Raw genomic sequence first — 21,796 nt, forward strand, 5'->3', positions numbered from 1 at the left:
TTTTTTTTTTTTAGATTTATTTTATGTGTATGAGTACCCTAGCTGTACAGATGGTTGTGAGCCATTATGTGTGTGGCTGCTGTTGAACTCAACCTCTGTGGGCCCCACCTGCTCCAGGGTAATTCACTGTAGCTGTCTTCAGATGCAGAAGAGGGCGGCAGATCTCTTTACAGATGGTTGTGAGCCACCATGTGGTTGCTGGGATCCAGACTCAGAGCTCTTACCTGCTGAGCCAACTCAGCAGCCCCTAGGTTTCTTTTCACTTGTTCTGTCACTACTAAGAAACAGCATTGGCCCAGTTTTCACTTGAGACAGGATTTCTCTGTAGTCCTCAATATCATGGAACTCACTCTTCAGACCAGGCTGGCCACAGGCTCAGAGATCTATTTGCCTGCTTCTGTTGAGAGACTGCCCAGAAGAAAGTCCTCAGGTAGATCCATTAGTTACAAGTAGTCTGCTGAGTAATTTCTAGTCTTTTTAAAAAAAAAAGGAAGTTTTGTTTTTGTTTTTTTCTCTTAAGGTACATAAAGAAACCATAGATGCAGTACCAAACGCAATACCTGGGAGAACAGACATAGAGTTGGAAATATATGGCATGGAAGGCATTCCAGAAAAAGATATGGATGAAAGACGGCGACTTCTTGAACAGAAAACACAAGGTAAGATTTGCAGGTGTATTAAAATACATTTTCACATTGAGAGTATTGCCATTTTGAGGCTTGAATGGCTTGTACTTTGTACCTGCTGAGTCCTCTTACTGGTCTAAGTAGATATGATAATTAATAGCTGTGTATCACTGCACTTAGCTCCCAAATTTTAATATTTCTTAAGTTTCACTTAATCTCTTTGGGTGCTTGGCGGTCACCTATGTCTAGTGCCTACAAAGGCCAAAAGATGGTGTCTGGTTCCTAAAAACTGGGATTGCATCTGACTACATGTGTACTGTAAATTGAACCTAAACGATCTTATTTCTTCAGCACAGCCAATTCCGGTCTTGAATTATGTTCTCCTACTTTTTTAAAAAATATTTTTATTTACTATTATATGAAAATACACGGTAGGTGCCCTCAGACACACCAAAAGAGGGTGTCAGATCACATTAGGGATGGTTGTGAGCCACCATGTGGTTGTGGGATTTGAACTCAGGACTTTTGGAAGAGCAGTCAGTGCTCTTACATGCTGAGCCATCTTACCAGCCTATGTTTTTCTTCGAGTTCAGTGCTTATTAGTGTCATTTGTTGTGGGATATCAAGCTCTGTACTATGCAGATGGCAGAAAGTGCTACACTTTTTTGTTTGTTTTGTTTTGTTTTTTGAGACTGTTTCTTTGTGTAGACCCGCCTGGCCTCGAAATCAGAAATCTGCCTGCCTCTGCCTCCCAAGTGCTGGGATTAAAGGCGTTTGCTACTACTGCCGGGCTCCTTTTTTTTTTCCCCCTTGACTTTTAAAAGTTATTTTATATTTATGTTTTGTCTGCATGTATGTCTGTATCACTTGGGAGCCAGTGCCTAAGAGGGTCAGAAGAGGGTGTTGGATCCCCTTGAACTGGAGTAATTCAGAGATACACCTGCCTCTGCGTCTAAAAGCTGGGATTAAAGGCGTGGATAAAATTACTTTTTTGTTTGTTTGTTTGTTTTGTTTTTCGAGGCAGGGTTTCTCTGTGTAGCCCTGGCCCTCCTGGAACTCACTCTATAGACCAGGCTGGCCTCAAACTCAGAAATCCACCTGCCTCTGCCTCCCAAGTGCTGGGATTAAAGGCGTGCACCACCACCGCCAGCTAATTTTTTTTTTTTTTATTTTCCTCTTTGAACTGTCAAAATTAATCAAAACCTTTTCTTGGCAGAGAGTCAGAAGAAGAAACAACAAGATGATTCTGATGAATATGATGACGATGAATCTGCAGCCTCAACTTCCTTTCAGCCACAGCCTGTTCAACCTCAGCAAGGTTATATTCCACCAATGGCTCAGCCAGGACTGCCTCCAGTTCCAGGGGCACCAGGAATGCCTCCAGGTAACATGAGACTTGTTAACAAATGTATCCTGAGGACTTCATTGATAAGATGCAAGTGTTACTTCCTTTTGTTTAATTTCCAATGCTAACCTTGTTGCTGAAATAATTTGTAGGCATACCTCCATTGATGCCAGGTGTTCCTCCCCTGATGCCAGGAATGCCTCCAGTTATGCCAGGAATGCCACCTGGGTAAGCAAACTTCCAGCTGGGTTGTGGGCTTGGGCCCTTTTTAACTTGGGTGATATGATTTTTTTTTTTTTTTTGCTTCTCAAAGATATGGGCTCTATAAATCTTAAACTTTTATTTCTAATAAGGGGTCAGTAAATATGAGGCATATTTTCCACTCTGGGAAATAGATATTTGGGTAGTAGGATGAATGTAGGAAACCATCTGTTTCAGTTGCATTTGCTGTAATTAAAGTATTGATTATAGATTTGTGTCTTAATTATGGAAAAGGGAATTGTAAATGATTAACCAAAGCATCAGAAACTAAAATGAAGATGAGGTGCGTATTGCCCATCACTTTTTAACTTAGTTGGATATGAAAGGTGTACAGTACACTTTCCCGCTGTATTCTGAAAATCACAGTTAGATTTTGATTTTGTCATACATTTTCACAGATTGCATCATCAGAGAAAATACACCCAGTCATTTTGCGGTGAAAACATGTAAGCATCTCATTCATAATGTAATTCAGGAGGTATTATAATAGTAATGATAATCATAATGTCATTTGTGTATGTGTTTAATGATATTTATTCAGTTCACTTATAAGAAATCTTCTTTATGAAAACTTTAAACTTTGTTAGCTCATTGACACATCTTTTTAAAGTACAAAATAAAAACATTTCTGAGCAGGCTGGAGAGATGGCTCAGCGGGTAAGAACACCGGCTGCTTTTCTAGACATTCTGAGTTCAACTCCCAGCAACCACATGGTGGCTCACAAGCAATCTGATGCCCTCTTCAGGTGTGTCTGAAGACAGCAACAGTGTACTCATATACATAAAATTAAAAAAAAAATTCTGGCACATGGCTTTAATCCTAGCACTTGGGAGGCAGAGGCAGGCAGATTTCTGAGTTCAAGACTAGCCTGGTCTACAGACTGAGTTCCAGGACAGCCAGGGATAGACAGAGAAACTCTGTAACAAAAAACAAAACAAAACAAAAACAAAAAAATCTGAGCAAATAAACACATTTAAATAATTTTCCTCCCAGACATTGTTGCCCTGATTTTAATCTCAGAACTTGAGGGGAGGGGCAGGAAAATCTTCTGAATATGAGGCAAACTGTTTTACATATAGTTTTAGGCCAGCTTGGGCTACATAGATTCCGTCACAAAAGGGAAAAATTTTTTTTCTAAGTGCAAATTCTTTCTTGAGCTAACATTAGGTAGTAAGACCCAATAAATAATAAGAGGTAATAACCTGTAATCTATTTCTAATATCTTGATATCTATATTCTATATAGAATATACTCTGCCATCATACTTTATATTATAGAAGGTAATAAAATTTGTGTCTAATTAGGATTTATATATAGAAGCTAAATTCTGATAAAAATACCTCAGTGGTAGAATGCATGTATACTAGGCACCAGGCACTGTGTAGTATCCCCAACACACAAAGCCACCAAAGCACAAATTAATTTCACATGCTTGTAATCTAATGTATTGAAGTAAATTGGACACTGAATGGTCTTTGAAGGTGAGCCCTTCCCTTTTTCTTTTTAAAGGGGAAACTAAATATGGGTTATGTATTTAAGTCATGGTTTATTGTTAGGAAGTAAAAGGTGATGTAATTTGAGCTTATTTTCACTAATATTGGTGATATTTCCTTGTTCCTCCCAAACTGAAAGTTTTACTCCACAATGGACAACTCAAATAGAAATGTTTCTGCTTATGTTCTATGTGCATATTTTTCAAGTAGAACAAAAACTTTCCAGTTAACATATTTATTAGATGGGGCCTCCTATGTATATTCTGAAGAATACTGTTGGATCTCAGTGACCTTGTTTTGCCATTGGGGTTCCCTCAAGGTTCCCCTATAACCCTCTCCCGGCCTGGGCTCCCCACCTTTTAGTGGTAAACTGAAGAGTTGTAGGATGTTATGTTAGAATTATTCTTATGGCTTGATTGATTTGATTTTAGTACTTGAGATAATTCAAGTTTTTTTATCTTAGTGTTTTGTGTTTGCCGAAAACATTGTTTGTGGTTTATACTGCTAGTTAATATTTTTTCTAATAATTTACTTTTAATAGAATGATGCCAATGGGTGGAATGATGCCACCTGGACCTGGAATACCACCTCTGATGCCGGGTATGCCACCAGGTATGTATGAAGTGTTAAACAATTTCTTTTATAATGTGTCTGATAGCATTTATTCCTAAGTTTTTAATTCTCTTACATGTTGAAAGAAGTTTGGTGAATGGGTGGGGTGTGATGCTATACATCTTCAATACTTTCACTTTAATTCTAGCAGAGACAGGCTGGTATCTAGAGCTCCAGACTAGTCTGTACTTAGTTGTTCCAAACCAGCTAGGGCTATGTGATGAGATCCTGTCTCAAGAACCAAGGTTGGACCAAACAGTGATAATCAATAAGTTTATAGGTGGCTTTTAGGGATGCTGCTTTACACTTAATAAAATTGGCCGGGCGGTGGTGGCGCACCCCTTAATCCCAGCACTTGGGAGGCAGAGACAGGAGGATTTCTGAGTTTGAGGCCAGCCTGGTCTACAGAGTGAGTTCCAGGACAAGTAGGGCTATACAGAGAAACCCTGTCTCGAAAAACCAAAAAAAAAAAAAAAAGATTCTAAAATTGTGCTGGACAGTGGTGGCGCATGCCTTTAATCCCAGCATTGGGGAGGCAGAGGCAGGTGGATTTCTGAGTTCAAGGCCAGCCTGGTCTATAGAGTGAGTTCCAGGAGAGATAGTTTGAAGAACTATTTTGAGGAACATATGTAATCATACAGAATTTTTTGTTTGAGCTAAATTTTCTTTTAATTCTTGGGAATCATTTTTGCTGCAGGTATGCCCCCACCTGTTCCACGTCCTGGGATTCCTCCAATGACTCAAGCACAGGCTGTTTCAGCACCAGGTATTCTTAATAGACCACCTGCACCAACAGCAGCAGTACCTGCTCCACAGCCTCCAGTTACTAAGCCTCTTTTCCCCAGTGCTGGACAGGTAAGGTGGAATTCTGGAAAGGGGGTGCGTAGTATGTTTAAGGTAAAAATGGACTTGTTCACAGATATCTTTGAAATTATTACAGATTAATTTCTTAAATAAAAAATTTAATGTGTGATACATTTAAAATGTAGCCTATCATTTGCTATGTTTATACCTTGATTTAATCTGTTCACAGCAGGTAGAAAGGAATCAGATATTTTTTTTTCCAAAGATATGGATTCTTTATTCTTACATGTACCTAGATGTGAAAGTTGAATTTCTGAGGACTTACGTAAATGATGTTTCCTGGTCCGCCTTTGCCTCGTTGAAGGGAGTAGAATTAGGTTGGAGCCAATGATGAGTGCAATAAGACCTTAGCAGACTGGGTGGTAGTGGCACATGCCTTTAAACACAGCTTTCAAGAGCAGAGTCAGGTGGATCTTTTGAATTAAAGGCCAGGGAGTTCTGGGAAGTCAGTGGCTACATAGAAACTGTGAAAAAAACAAACGAATACATCAAGACATTTGGTGGGTTTTTGTTCTCGTTTACAACCTTAGTAAATTGCAGTGTTACACATGAGTTGGAAGAGTCATTTAGTGACTTTTCATATAGTTACTTGCTTCCTTCAGTTTCTAGAAGATGAGTGGGCTAGATACATGATGGCCAAAATGTTTACATGTGTTTTAGAATTAAGTAGATGTATTTAAAAGGATCAAGTTTTTTTTTTTTTTTAAGCTTAACCCTTAGATTTTTCTCTTTCCCACTGTTTTTGGGTGCTAAATTTTAGTTCCCTGAATTCTTGTGGTAATGGAGATTTTATTTATGGATGTGTTAAACTTTTATCAGAACCTGTAGGCTCATTAAGTAGAACGTCTGCATAGAGAACTGTCATTTTGAGTATATGTTAAGATTTTTGAACTACTGCAATGTCAAACATTAAGTTTAGAAAAGAAACTTATGTTTAACTAGTTGTATTGATGTAGAGATACTATTTTGAGGCATATACTTTTTTCTGTTTATTGAAAAATGCATTAACTCTGCCTCTTTAAATGACATTTGATTGCATTACAATTTGAATTTATAAACAATGCAATCTATACTAAAAAGTGCCACATGGCATATTTCACCCATTTGTTCGGAGACGGTTCATTGTTTCCTTTCTTTTATGCTACAGATGGGGACACCTGTAACAAGCTCAAGTACAGCTTCATCCAATTCAGAAAGTCTGTCTGCATCTTCTAAAGCTCTGTTTCCTAGCACAGCACAAGTACGCAGGAAGTTGCAGTTTAAAATTGTTAAAATGGCTTTACAACTTAACCCTTTGGACCCTTTATGAAAGCTAAATCCTACCAATATATTTAGGTTTTTTTAGAAGTAAAACAAATACTAAAACTCAAATTTGTTTGCAAATTTGAATTCATATTAATTATTTCAACAGAATAACTCTAAACTTTTGTGGCTCTAAAGGGTTAAAAAGCATGTGAGCAGTAATGAACTATAGTGGCCAATGGTTAACCTGATGCATGGTTAAGCTACTTTTGATTCATGCTCTTTAATGCCTCACATCTTTATGTAAGAAATTTAGCACTCTGCATTTGTTTCTAAAGTTGACCTAGTTGACATTTTAAGCACTTGTATTATGGAAATGTGCTGCTGTTTATTTAGAACCTGTGCCATTAACCCTTTGTCTATACTGTGTTCTAGCTATTACTAATTGGAGGGTAGTGTGCTGCTCTCTATAGAACATTTGCATACTTGGTGACACTGAGTCACTATTACTGTGGGTTTTTAATGCTTACTAAGGGGTTTATTATCCCAGCCTGTAGGTTCAATTTTTTGAGCTGCTTAAAAGATTGATTACTTTAAACAAATAACTTAGGAGGTTAAAAGCAGTTGCATCAAATACTACTTCATGATTGTATAGCAAATGAAAAAAGAATACAAAGCATTGTATATTAGGGTTTTTTTTGGAGAGTAGATATAAGGCATCTGAGAAGTATAGTAATTTCAGTATAGTATCTTTTGATATTCTTATGGATTGAATTTTGCAAAACATTTATCAGATTTTACTTGGTTTTGGTTTCCTTTGAGGTTTGATCTATTTAATGTTGGTGTCTTTCATATATATGTATATACATATATATACATATATATATGGTTTTCTGTTATACTCAATTTTGGATATTGCCATTTTATTTATAAAGGATTGTTACTTCACAGGCTCAGGCAGCTGTCCAAGGACCTGTTGGTACAGATTTTAAGCCCTTAAATAGTACTCCTGCAGCAACAACTACAGAGCCCCCAAAGCCTACATTCCCTGCTTATACACAGTCTACAGCTTCAACCACTAGTACAACAAACAGTACTGCAGCAAAACCAGCAGCTTCAATAACAAGTAAGCCTGCTACACTTACAACCACCAGTGCAACCAGTAAGTTGATCCATCCAGATGAGGATATATCACTGGTAAGTTGTTTGTATATTTTTATTAGTATTTAACTTTACTAGTATTGTTTGATTAAAAAAATCATAGCAACCTGCCCATTGGGGAGGTTTTTATTTGTATTTATGTAGTCTTCACTGATTTTAAATATTCCCAAATGGTTTTCATTTATTTTTTAAGAAGCCATAAATACTATGCAAAGAAAGGACCATTCACGTTTGGCCTCATATTCCTAACTTATTTCTAAAAGAAAAGACAGTAAGCTTGGTTCTCTTTCTTTGAAAAAACAATGTTTAGACATAAATTTGCTTGTACTGATTGACAAAACAGTTGAGTGTTGGGATCTACAAAATTCTTTCAAGCCTCTACAAATGAATTTCATTTGATAGGATGTTCATACTTAGATTTATAAATTTTGTGAACACAGCTAGCCATGTTCTAATGTAAAAATAGATAAGTCGTAAGGCATGAAGATTTTAAGTAATAGCACTGATCTATGTGAGCAAAATTAATTATTGAGGCATAATTATATACTTAAAATTATTAGGGTTTTTGTCTTTCTGTAACCTCATATTAGACATTGTACATTATTTTTATTCTCAGGAAGAAAGAAGGGCACAGTTACCTAAATATCAGCGAAATCTTCCTCGGCCAGGACAAACTCCAATTGGTAATCCACCAGTTGGACCAATTGGGGGTATGATGCCACCACAGCCAGGCATACCACAGCAGCAAGGAATGCGACCTCCAATGCCACCTCATGGTACTTTTTTTCCTTCTTTGCTTTCTTTGGTGACTTTAAGTATATATATAAAATGTTTAAAAGCACAAAACAAAGACTAACTTTATATATATATATATTGTGTTTTTTAGGTCAGTATGGTGGTCATCATCAAGGCATGCCAGGTTATCTTCCTGGCGCTATGCCACCATATGGACAGGGACCACCAATGGTACCCCCTTACCAAGGTGGGCCTCCTCGACCTCCAATGGGAATGAGACCTCCTGTAATGTCGCAAGGTGGCCGTTACTGATCTTGCTTCATCAAGTTTAATAGGTTTGGAGATTAAACCTTTTCTCAACTTGTGCTGTTTATATAGACAAGCTTCCGGCTATAAGGCTTCATTGTGACTTTAACAAACATAATCTTCCCACATACCAGGAACTATTGGACATTTATTTGACATGGGAGAAATTATTTGGAATAATAAAACAGGAACTTTTCCTGAAGTTGCAATTTATACTGTATGGCTTCTTTTTTCATGTTTCATCTAGGTTTTTAGAAGTGAAGTATAGTAAATTTGGTTCGTTAAATTGTGAAGGCGCTGGAATTACATGAACATACCACCTTAAATAAAGGCAAGTTCTGTAAGATTACATTGCTATTTGTAAAGTTATGCCTTCGCAGCATTTCCAATGCTGTTGGACTTCATGTCCCCAACCTAGCTTGGTGAGGGTTGTAACTGTTTCCAAGTACTTGTACATTGGAAGTTTGAATGTGTAACAATATTTAATGTAATTAGAGAGTTCCTCCTGTTTCAGGGTTTAAGAAAACTGGCCCATTATTATGGTCATGTGACTTTTCTGTACTGTTAAACTTCATTGTAATAAAATGAGACAAAAATTTATGCCTTTTTATTCATAACTCAGCTGTGGACCACTGCCTGAAAGGTTTGTACGGATGCATGCCATGGTAGATGTCCACGCAATAAAACTCAGTTACCAATACAGTTTTGATACATGATTGAATTCTTTAAGCTGTAGATTTGTTTTAGCTGCATGTTTTAGTATATGACAGTATATATAAAGTTCTTGTTAATATATCTGTTGACAGAAACTCTTATAAACACATGAATCATTACACAATGGCTATGAAGACTTTGTGTTTTACATTTTTTAGTTTCATGTTCACAGTGTAAACTTGACATTTTCATGCTAAGATTGTTTAGAGCCTAGTGTCAGACCCATTCATTTCCTTGTGATTAATTTTAATTTTAAGACTTCAGGTGCCAGTTGACTATTTATGAACCTCAGAAGCTGTCCAGGTGCAAGCTTCTAGAAGCTTAGGTGCATGCTTCTTGTGTTAATGGTTTGAGACAGGTTAAGTGCTATTATACTTCTAGAACTGTGTCGGCAAGTTTTTATTACACTCCTTGAGGTTATGTAACTGAGATTAGACTGGTAACCTCTGTTGCCTATGTAAAGCCAGATGGTTTGACTGGTAGTTATGTTCCTTGGAAGTTTTGGATGTTGCTGTGCTCTACAGGAAATTACCTTTGGGGACTTTGTATTGGACGTCTCACCACAGTAGCTCTTAAAGCTTTTGTGGACATCTTTTCTGATTTGGGGGAGATGGGGCTTGGTTAGTTTATGATCAGTTACAGTTAAATATCAGGTGATCTGTATACAAAGTAATTACCCATAAACGAATATAGATTGATTTGATTTAAAAATTCTGAGCAAATGCTAAACCGTCTTTAATAATTTCTATGAAAGGTATTAGATAAAAGATGTGACAACATAAACTATCTTAATTTTATAGGAATTTATATTGAAAATATTTGACTTGATTCAGAGGAAAGTTAAAACAAGTAAAATTCATTCTGAGATATGGCAAATAATTTAAATCTGAATGTCATTTTTAGTCTGATGTTTTCTGCACTGATTTCTTTGCGTCCTCCACTCTAGTTATTATGAGGTACAGAAAGTTTGTAATGAAAACATATATATGAGAAATGAGTTCCTGCTAGCAGCTAAATTACACATCACTTTAACTGGATTACCTGTCTAGTTAACTTAGACTAGCAAGACATAATTTTGTACTGCCAAAGAAAACCCTAACATTAAGGTTTAGCTTGGCTGTGGTGGCGCACACAGAGGCAAGTGCATCTCTCTTGAGTTATAGGCCATCCAGGGCTAAAGAGCAGTGAGGGCTACCCAAAGAAGCCCTATCAGGAAAAAAAAAGAAAAGAAAAGAAAAGAAAACAAAATACTGCCTTTTAAAAAAGATGACAAGATTAAGTTTAGAATTGTTTAGAAATACTTTCTTCTAAAACAAGACATTTCAGAGTTTCATAAATTTGATTATCAGTATTGGTAGAACTTTTAAGAATTATACAAAGCTTAACATTTGTATTTTGTTCAAAGAACAAGATAGCAGCACTATCTTTTATAGCTGCATGGCTCAGGAGTGGTATCCATTTAGTATTTTGTCAAATGTATAATTTTTGCATGCACCAAGAATAATTTTAAGCTTCTAGAAAGTACTGCTTACCTAATTGCTTCTGGGGTCCATAATGTGGCTAAATTACAAGTGTAACAAATTTGAAGTGGTTTACACTTGAATTTCAGATGGCCTCACAAAAAGGCTGCTTTCAGTTATTTGCTATGTCCTTGTACTGCATTTAATATAGCTGTAAGATAAATAAGCCTGTCTGCTTCTATCTACTTGTGGATCAGTTAAAAAAAAAAAAAGTCTGGCACTAGTTTCTACTCTATTTAGCTACTGATAGAAAAAAGACAAGCAGATGAGGATCCACTTCTGAGTGACTTCTGGAGACTTCTGGAGTTAACACTTAATTGAACTCCTTACTAATCTAGTAGTCTCATGCTACTCCTTAGGGGGAGAACACCTATTGACCAGATTACACTTGAACTTAAACTGAGCTTAATGAATCACTTCTGGAAATCTCCAAAAAATAAATTTGGACTCAATGCACTTGTAGACAAAAAGGCCTGCTCTTTTTCTATTGCTTGCTTGATCAGTGGGACGTAAAAAAAAATTTATGCATGTCTTTTTTAATTAATTGGGTGATGTTTTTCTAAAATTAAAATTTTCTTCTTTCTATAGCCCTGCCATAGGACAGGCTGAGGCTGAGTCTCAGTGTTGCCCTGTTCAGTCTGAGGCAAGTGGGATTTATTTTATTACTTATGGGGGCTTTCACAGCTTTATGGCTGTTGGATATTTATGTCCCCAAACTTGCAGCAAGTTTGGTGAAGGCCCCTAAATTTAATTAAACTTAGGATTTTTATATTCCTTTGGCAGAGAAGGCTCTATATTAATATTCACGTTTGACTGTGGTGTTAATAAGCATAAATAAGTATTGCTTTATTACATAATATTTAAAGCTTTATGAACCTTAGTAAATTCACCATTTTACATTCTTGATTTGGAGGCCTGGTATGCTTCATTCAAATTTTTATTTAGACCTCTAGGAAAATCATTGGTTGTTGTTTGCTCAAACTTTTACCTCAAGGATAAGTTTAATTATTTGAATTGCCACAGGATACTGCAGTTTGTTCTAAATCTCAAGCTTATATAGAACATCAAGGTGGTAAGGTCATCTGGAAATGCTTATGCTCTTTAATGTTCTCACCACACTAGAGCAAATGTTAATGTAGAGCCCTGTAATGAGTGGGAAGGTGATTTGTCTGTGCTTGTGTGGTGTGTATGGGTGTAGACTACAGGTGTGGTGTTCTAAAAGGGTTTGGGTGTTACATGTCTCAATGGAAAGAGAACTAATTTCCAGGTAGCCAAACTGAATTGGGTCATGTGATGAATATGAACTCGTTTGGAATAATTTTGGAAGTTAAATTTTCAGGTTTTACTGAGCAGCGCTTTATGTAATGCACACACCAGTAGTATATCCACATTTCAAGTAGAATTTGCTTTGATTTTGGTGTTCAGAATGATTATGTTGGGAAATGGGATGGTGGCAGAAAGTAGCTTCTAACTTGTTTATTCTTTACATCAGACTGGAAACAGATTTTAATCCTTTTTTTAGTTGTTGCTTTGTGGATATTTTAATTTTAGATTTTTGAGATAGGGGTTTCTCTGTATATATAGTCCTAGCTGTCAGTCTGGAACTCTCGTTTACAGGCTGGCCTCGAACTCAGGGATCTCCCTGCCTCTCTGCTTCCCCAGCATTGTGATTAAAGGCCTGAGCCCCGACACCTATCAAGATTTTATTTAATACTTTTAAGAACTACTATTTCCGTGACGATGTTCCACTGGATTGTTTATAACTTAGTAAATTACAGATTTTTTAAAACTTGTTAAGTAGACTTCACTATAGTACAGTCATAGGATGCTTATCTAATGTGCTATGTACAAGACCTTGGATTTCATTCCTATCACCATTTAACAACTAACTGGAGGTATATTTTTATCTTGTATCCACCCTGCTCTAGTATATTTAAATATCTTGAAGTTGCCTTACCCAATTCTAAGTTAAAATTAAAATAGGTTCTTGAATATTTTCTTGAATATAGAGGTAGGGGAGCAATTTACTAACGACAATACATTTGCTTAATAATGAATACAAAATGATTCTTTGCATTTGGTTGTATTCCTAACAATTGGGAATTTGAGGTAGGAAGATTGCTGTGAGTTTGGGGTCAGCCTGGGTGGGTTACAGAGTATAAGACCCTGTCAGGGTGGAGATGCAGGCTTTGTAGTTCTATGATCCAGAGAACCAGTTGAGAATTATGTAGTTTCAGGTTTCTGTAAAGCACACTGGTAAAACTTACCAAGTTTCACTTTGTTCAGATTTAGTTTAGTAAGGGAATGTGGGATTTGTATATTTGTATTGGTTATAATTTACAAACTAAATGCCCTAAATTTTTAATAAATCTGATAGATGTTTTTAAAGGTAATATCTACCTATGTAATACTAGTGGTGTCTTCATAAGTGAAACTAATTTTCTTGTAGCTTCTGGAAAATTCACTCCAAAAGGATAGTCAGTGAAAGGACTGGGTGTACAAGTAAACGATACTGAGTAAAATATTCTCCGTTCTCTGTCCTGGCTTCCTCATGAATGAAACAGAGGGTTTTCCTTTCTCTTTAACCTTTGTCAATATTTTTTAATTTTAATTTTAATAATCTTGTTTATAGTAATTAAATTTCTTTGTGATAATTCTTTGTAGAATTTAAGCATTGTAACAGTATATTTTCTTTTAAGGAATACGGTATAGTTCCAGCTCTCTGGAGGATGAGATGAGATCAGGGTTATTTCAGCAACTTGAAGGGCAGCCAGGGTTAGAATAAGGTTCAATAAACACCATTTTCTTCTGGGTGTGGTGTTGTGCACCTTAATTCTAATACTCGGGAGAAGTCTGTGGAGTCAGACTTGTCTGTGAATGTATGAGTTCACAGCATCCAGCTCTACATGAGACTGGATCCTTAAAAAGATTGCTAATTTAAAAAAAAATTCTAAAAAAAGTTGTTTTTAATAGCACTATTTTTACTCCTAAGTGCTATACATTCATTAATAATATTTTGTTCCTCCAAAGGAAATAATCATCTCCAGCTCTGAATAACAATTTAAAATTCAATTAGTTTGAAAGAATTAAATGGATTTTCTTTTTTTCTCTATCAGCTTTTTTTTTTTTCTTTAGGAATGGATATGTAGATTCCCAAAGTAATGGTATACAGCCTAAAATAGTGTTCACATAATTTCAATTTTTGTTAAATAAGTTAAATGTATTGAATACTGTATAACTAAAACTGGCACAGTGGATATTAACTTTGATGGATTAGGATCTTGAGGATGAATATGACAATTTTTTTTGTGTGTGTGTGTGTTGTCATTTTGGACAAACTCATTGCCAAGGGGATAAATGTGTGTACATTGTTTTAAAGGATTACTTGGACTCCAGCCATTACTTTAATCTTTGCTGTGATTTGTAAGGTTACAGGCAGTTTGAATACCTGAACTTGTGGCATTTCCTAAGCCCTCTGATGTTGTTATCTGGGAACTCTGTGTGTCTTGCTATTAGGCCTTTATTATGGCTAAAGAATCTGTTTTTACCTTTGAAATTCTTTGATTGCCCTACTTGAAGAATGAAGCTGGCCCAGTGGCACAGTGCATGTTAAGCATGCATGAACCCCCTGGATTCAATCCCCAGCACCAAAAACAGAAAAGAAAAAGAAGAATGAAGATTCGTTTCCCCAATACATTATACATTAACGGATACTCATTATGTGGGAAAGAAACTATTGTTTGGTAGGTTTAGAGTTAAGAAACTTAAATGCTATGAAAATAAGAATATTTCCTTGAGACTTTACCCTTTTATTTTGGTAAAGATCATTATTGGTGACTTTTTTTTAAAGATAGTCTGCTAATACTGTGTGAAAATATCATTTTCACTGTCTGTTCAAGGGTTGTTTACTTGCCCAAGTTGGCCAAGAGAAGAAATAGCTCTTCCATTGGAATCAGAGACAGGGCATCTATTTAGAGTTAATTCCCCTTTCCAGCTATACTTGGAGAAGGAACAGAATTCATAGACAGTTTTTAAGATTGAGATTAATAAAATTTCATGACAATTTAAAGTTAAAATCGACTGTAAGGTTTGTCTAATTGATATTAGGAGGTGATTGTATTTCAATACATGTGCCCCTTGCCTTTTTCTGCAACCAAGATTTCCAGTACACTTAACTTCCCACATTGAATACATTATTGATTAAAATGAAAGCATGTCCAAGAGCTATTTCAGTGTTGCTAGCTCGTTTTCAAGATCACTCAGTTTCAGTAGCCAATGTAAAGTAATCTTTATTAAGCTTAGGGAACCTTTAAAATGTACTGCTATCAGGCTCTGAGGAAATTAATGCACATTGACTTTTTAAGTATGGGTTGAACTCCTCAGTTTAATACAATTTGTGTTTTTGTTAACTAGCAGCAGAATTTCAGCATTTGCTACTTACTGGTAGAGAAGAAAAACCCCACAGCCCTGCCAGTACAGGTTAGTTTAATCTGTAAGTACCTGATGTTCCTTTTTTTTTTCCCCCAACCCCACAAACATAACCATTTAAGGCACGTAAGGAAGAAAACTGCTGTGCAGTTTCTTAAATGTGAGTATAAGTAATAGGTCCATTGGATGTTCTCACTCAGTTCATGGACCAAATGTAGCTTTAGGTTTGGGGACCTCCATGGTAATAAAGGTGTAATGCTGCTCCTTCATAGTCAGTTGGTCTTGACCTATGTAGATGCTTCCTATATAAAGAGAGAAGAAACACCACGGTGGTAACACAAGGCTTCAGATCCACTGCTGTAATTGCTCCTCGGTGGTTGTTACCCTTTACTTTCTACAATATGAGTCAACCTTTAAAGCTTTAAATATCGTAGTAATACTTGTAAATAATTTGTGTGTCTCTGAAAGCTATAAATTACATTAGTGTGCCACTTTGTCACTGGCATGGAAGCTCACTGCACATTCAGAACCCTGCACAGTTGTGCACGTCTTTAATCCCAGAACTCTGTAGGCAGAGGTAGAAATAGTATAAATTTATGGCCAGGCTAGGCTGTGTAATGACTCCCTGTCTTTTTGTTTGTTTGTTTGTTTCCTTTAAAAAATAAAAGTAATTCTTGGAAGACGAGGAAGTCATGCACATCTTGCTTGAGATTTAACCAGTAAAAGTAAGTTGGATGGTGATTAGCCAGCCTTCAATTGGATCATTATTATTATTTGGGAGTAATAGGATTTGTTTAAATTTTTAATGATCTACGTCTAGCAGCCAGTAGTAAAAATGTATTCTGTGAGTTTTCCCCCATTTTGCTTTTTTGATTGTAAAATTGCCTGAGGGCTTAAGTTTTATTGCCTTTCACAGTTTATAAGAATGGCGTAGATACAGTGGAAATGGTTTTCCTTAAAACCATCTCTTTAGAGCTGCCTTTCTGGTGAGTACTGCTTTATAATTTTTGTATCACGGTTTTATTTTTTTTTAAGCTAGCTGGAAGGTGACAGTGATTGAAATGATCAGTCAATTTTCAAAACTTGGATCAGAACCTTAAGATATTTCCCTATGTTGCCTATTTTGATTCTCTCTCTTTTTTTTTTTTTAATGTTTAAGAAAATGTAGGAACAGGAGAGATGGCTCAATAGTTAAGACTATGTCATACTCCAAGTGTGGTAGCACACACACTCTGTAGACAGAGGCAAGTGGATCTCTGAGTTCCAGGACAACCAGGGTTGTGTAAAGGAGTTCCCCCCCCCCCCCAATACCCCAAAAGGAAAAAAAGAAATGTGTCATGCATTTGTTGTTCAGGTTTCCAATATCCTTGTCACGTGGCTCACAGCCACCTAGCTCCTTCAGGATCTGACACTTTGTGCTCATGTACATAAAATACATAATTAAAAGATACATATATTTTCAAAAACCAGAGATTACCTTTTCCCCCCAGTACTCATTTCCCGCAGTGTAGGTTAACAAAATAATAGATTGTATTATGATAGTATTCTCTTGCGTACTGAGCTATATAAGTCATTCGAACCCTGCATGGAAAACTTGCATAACAAATACAGGTTTCTAGTAGTTGTTTACCTGTGAAAATTAGCTTACAAATATTTATTACTGTCTTGTTTAGTGATTAGCCTGTAACATAAGGATTTCTTTCCCTGTAGTTTTTAACTAGATTCTAGATTTGTATATACATTGTACTTCTGCTATGACCTTTGTCAATAAATCTACCTTTTCCTTCCTTAGTATAGACGATATTTGTTTACTAAAGTCTGAGTATGTATGTTAATATATTATAGATGAGCTCTCAACAAAGTTTTGAGCCTAAATTTGTGTCTTTAGATTTAAAGTGAAATAAATTTCTAAGGAACTCTGTCCTTTCCTAGCATGGATAAGCAGACAGTGACAGTTGGTAAGTATGTAACTTCAAATGCATGTAGTAGTGGTAAAGGTGAGCTCCCAAATGGTATTCCAATATCATTAGAAGTGAGTCCTTCTAGGACTTTATATATATATATATATAACGTTTTCTCCAAATCTATGTACTCAATGATTAAACTGAAATGTACCTTACTTGTCTGATTTCGTTTTTCTTTTTGTTTTTAGGAGATATTTGTATGGTAGTTTAAAATCTAATTTTATATTTAAAACTTTCCTTGGTGTGTATCATGAAGTGGCTCTTCTTCTGACTACCCAATATTAACCCAGAGTTTACTTAACACTTCTTTTTCATTTCCATTTATAAATAAGGAAATTATGGTGGCAAAGGGAAAGAGCCATTCTAATTTCTGTAATAGGAAATCAGTGCACAATTTAAGGTTTGTTTTTATTTGTCTGTGGTGCACCCACATGCAGTTTTCTCTTGAGGCCATAAGAAGATTATCTGATAATTAGAGTGGAGTGGAGCTTCAGACACTTGTAACCTACCACTGTAGGTTATACTTTGTTCATCCCTGAGCCAGTGTGGGCCAGTGTTGGAGTTTGGTGGTGGGAAGAGAGCTTTCTTATTTCTTAGGATTATGTGTCCCCTCCCTGTCCCCAATGGTGAGAATTATCACCAACATCGGGGGTGTGTAGGTAGTTCAGAGGAGACTTTTTTGTGTTCATATGTGGTTTCTAGGGAGCCATCTCAACCCTCTGGGGTTCTGTTGGTAACAGAAGTATGACAGGTAAAGTGAAAAAGATTTAATTTTATTTCTGACACGTCGTTTTTTTTTACAGCATTGTTTTCTGAAAAGTTAAAGAAATGGGTATGCATGTCTTTAATTTAGTCTCTAGGTTACTCCTGACAGGTGTCAGTTGGATTTGGAGAAAATGAAGAGCAAAATCATATGGGGGATGTGATTGTATGGAGGATCTGAGCGTAGCACCAGAAGGAAGAATAAGTTTGCTAGCCTATGTATGATTAAATGGTATATGAGCAGACATCATTATATCATCTTTTACATAACTAAGTCTTTTAAAGGTAATTATATGCTAGCCTTTAATTCATTAACATTGGAACCTTGTGATATATGAATTTGGTCGTTTATTTTAAAATAAAAATTTCCCACACAAATACTAGTTTATGTGATATTTTGATGTATTCTCTCTCCTGGCTCAGGAACATTAATGTGTGTTCTTCAACCCAAATACACACAGACACACAGGATTTCACTGATCGAGCTCTCTGTATTTCTTTTGTTAATGGAATTTGATGTGTGTGTGTCCTGCTGGCCTAGAACTCCAGAAATCCTCCTGCCTTTTGTCTCTCTAGTGGTAGTTTTTTTGTTTTGGTTTTTGGAGACAGAGTTTTTCTCTGTGTAGCCCTGGCTGTCCTGGAACTCAACTCTGGAGACCAGGCTGGCCTCGAACTCAGAAATCCGCCTGCTCTGCTTCCCAAATGTTGAAATTAAAGGCATGCGCCAACACTGCCCTGCTACAAGAACTATTCTTAACTGTCTCTCCAGCCCTGAGACCAAGTTTTATGAAAAGATCCATGCTGTCAGTCCTAAACTTAAAATTGTATTTCAAGTCTCTGAAATAGTATTTCACAGACCTGTACCTACCAGACCTTTATTCATAATGTATTTGAAACATTTTTGTGTGATGCTATTCAGTAGCTCATGAGTAAGTTTCATTTTAACTCTAGAAAATAAAGGAGTGAGTTTATTTGTAAGATTTGAAATCTGAATCATGATGTTCTGGTCAGGACTGTTAAGATATAATGATTATAACTTTTAAATACCAAAGGTCTTTTGGACAACAATTTGGTGGGCAAAATGTAGTTAGTAAATATGTGATAAAATTTGGAGCTTAAGAACTTTTGCTTTGTGTGGCTGGGGAGTTGGTAAGATCCTGTGTTACTAAGCCAAATCCATGGCTCAATGCTGTTTTAAGTATTTAACTCATTTTTGACTGAATCATATGCTAGGATTGTAGGGTGTTTAGTATGCCTTATTTATGTAGAAGTTTGGTGACCCTTTTAAACAAGATGCAATGATATGTTCAATACTTGGTTATAGGATTTACTTTTTTGGTTTTTCTAGGTAGGATTTCTCTGTATAGCCCTGGCTGTATGAACTCACTCTGTAGATCAGGCCAGCCTCGAACTAAAAATCCACCTGCCTCTGCCTCCCAAGTGCTGGGATTAAAGGCGTGTGCCACTACTGCCCAGCAGCTTTTACTTTTTTAAAAGTTTCAAATAGTTTAATAAAAATACTGTGAGCCAAACACTTGCTGTAAGTAACGAAAATATCACATGTTCAAGGTCATTCTCAACTACCTGCTTTGTTTGAGACAGTCTTATTAGCTCCCCTTTACAATAAAGTACCAATCTCAGGTGCCGTGTTATGTCAGCATAAAGGAATTCTTTTGATGTTGGAGCCACTAAATGCACTGGTATAAACTGTGATAGTAAGTAATGGGTTTCAGTCTCTAGTTTTTTAGAATAAATAGAATAATCCAGGAGGTTAGGATTACACTTTCAGAATTTTTAATTCAAGTAGTTCCAAATTATCAACATACATATGGAGCTAGTGAGAATGGGGTTCCTGTGTTAGCACTTACTGCTCTTGGAAACACCTCGGATTTGGCCCCCTGTCCCTTCATCCTAAGGTCTAGGGTATCCACCCCTTGTGTCTGTCAGCCTCTGCACATACATGGTGTACATAAACATATGCCTTCCTACCCACACACACACACACACACACACAGGATTTCTCTGCGTCTCAACTGTTGGGATTAAGGGCATATGCCATCACTGCCCAGCTAAAGTATGTTTGTAACCCATGTTGTAGAATATAAGTCTACTGTTTTATATAAATGTTTTTCATGGTGATAGCAAAGTAAGATACTTTATTTTGTGTTCAGCAGGAGGGGACAGGAGAGGCCAGTGGGGAGAGTATACTGTGATGATGAAACGGGGGCGGGTGGGAGGGTGTTAGGCAAACTTTTTGGCCACACCCACTAGTTTTTTTGTACTTTTAAATAGATCACTTTGGAATGTTTTGGTTTGGTTTTTGAGACAGGGTTTCTCTGTATAATACTAGTTGTCCTGGAACCTGTCTCTGGATCCCTCTGCTTGAGATTAAAGGGTGTGCTGCCAATTTGGAACCTTCTAAGGTTAAAAAAAGGGAACATTCCATGCCCTGCCACAGACCCCAAGAACAGCTTTCAACTGTTTAGGTTTCTTATACTTACATAGTACTACATTATTGACTTACAAATATTAACTACTGATTTCTATCTTGGGTAAAGATTTAGCTCATTCCATCTCTACCATACTTTGTGATTATAGCTGCTCTTTCATTGTTGCTTTTGTAAATTGTTTAATCAATAAAAGATGTCTCAACTGGATGGGTAAGGGCTCTCCGGAGTGCTCATTGAATAAATATTATCCTTACCTTTAACTTCTGGTACGTAATGTATTTTATGTCAACATGATTGTGTTCATACACTGAAAGTTTTTGTTTGCTTTTAGTCCAGGCTGTCCTGAACCTTGTAGCTTATTACTCTTTGCAGGTTTTTTTTTTTTGGAGACAGTTTCTCTCTGTAGCCCTGGCTGTCCTGGAACTCACTCTGTAGACCAGGCTGGCCTTGAACTCACAATTGCCCAGCACAGATTGTTCTTTTAAGGAAAAAATGTTGCCAGGTGGTGGTGGCGCACACCTTTAATCCCAGCACTTGGGAGGCAGAAGCAGGCGGATTTCTGAGTTTGAGGCCAGCCTGATCTACAGAGTGAGTTCCAGGATAGCCAGGGATACACAGAGAAAAACACTGTCTCAAAAAAAAAAAGAAAAAAATGTTTATATGACCATAGACTAGGGTGTCCCTGAGATAGTCATTTTGCCTCAGCCAGCAGCTAGGATGAGGGATTTGAGCCACCTCAACTAGTAGGCTGTTTTTTAAAGTTTTTTTTTTTTTTATGCGAAGAGGGCATTGGATACAATGAGCCACCATGTGGTTGCTGGGAGTTGAACTCATGACCTTTGGAAGAGCAGCCAGTGCACTTTACCACTGAGCAGTCTCTACAGCCCCACGTTCTGTTTTTTAGCAATTAATAATTTACTTTTTTAAAAGGTTCAAACTATGGTCTCAATTACACCAGACCTTGATCCAATCCTCTCTAGTAAGGATCACCTGAAACTCTCTTAAATTTATTGTTAAAATTGGTGTATGAATATGTCTAGATCCACTGCAAGAGAACAAGTGCTTCAGATCACTATGCAGCTCTGTGTCCACTAGCCTGTACATCCTGGCTACCAGGATTACAGGTGTGTACCTCTATACCTGCTTCATGACTTCCTCTTAACTATTGTGAGCTAATCTGAATTGATATAATTTTAAGTTCTGTCAACTTCAAATTCTGTCAGTTCATGTGGCTATCAATCCTTGATATCTGGAGTTTGAGCCTTGGAATTCTCATGATTACCTTGGTAGAGAAATGATCACTCCAAGTTGT

The 21,796-nt window shown here is 36.7% G+C and overlaps 1 protein-coding gene and 1 long non-coding RNA gene across 6 annotated transcripts in view; both read left to right on the plus strand.

Moving 5' to 3' along the window:
- Znf207 (zinc finger protein 207) overlaps positions 1-9,348 on the plus strand; it is a 14,547-nt gene extending 5,199 nt beyond the window's left edge. Inside the window, exons 3-13 of one of the 5 annotated variants that reach the window (XM_031350959.1) lie at positions 521-659; positions 1,843-2,010; positions 2,124-2,199; positions 2,631-2,678; positions 4,268-4,338; positions 5,036-5,193; positions 6,350-6,442; positions 7,396-7,641; positions 8,222-8,381; positions 8,492-8,675; positions 8,894-9,348. In XM_031350959.1, the coding sequence (XP_031206819.1) occupies positions 521-659; positions 1,843-2,010; positions 2,124-2,199; positions 2,631-2,678; positions 4,268-4,338; positions 5,036-5,193; positions 6,350-6,442; positions 7,396-7,641; positions 8,222-8,381; positions 8,492-8,652 (1,320 nt within the window). In that variant the 3' untranslated portion in view covers positions 8,653-8,675; positions 8,894-9,348. Of the gene's footprint in view, positions 1-520; positions 660-1,842; positions 2,011-2,123; positions 2,200-2,630; positions 2,679-4,267; positions 4,339-5,035; positions 5,194-6,349; positions 6,443-7,395; positions 7,642-8,221; positions 8,382-8,491 lie in introns of all 5 variants that reach the window. The other 4 variants (XM_031350958.1, XM_031350961.1, XM_031350960.1 and 1 more) reach the window with 4 other exon arrangements.
- Positions 9,349-11,530: 2,182 nt separating this feature from the next.
- Positions 11,531-18,412, plus strand: LOC116076900. Its single transcript, XR_004113125.1, has 2 exons — positions 11,531-16,033; positions 16,225-18,412. It is a non-coding gene; the product is annotated as an uncharacterized LOC116076900 (long non-coding RNA).
- Positions 18,413-21,796: the final 3,384 nt, after the last annotated feature.

Source organism: Mastomys coucha, unplaced genomic scaffold (assembly GCF_008632895.1).
Source record: "Mastomys coucha isolate ucsf_1 unplaced genomic scaffold, UCSF_Mcou_1 pScaffold5, whole genome shotgun sequence".
Taxonomy (NCBI): Eukaryota; Metazoa; Chordata; class Mammalia; order Rodentia; family Muridae; genus Mastomys; species Mastomys coucha.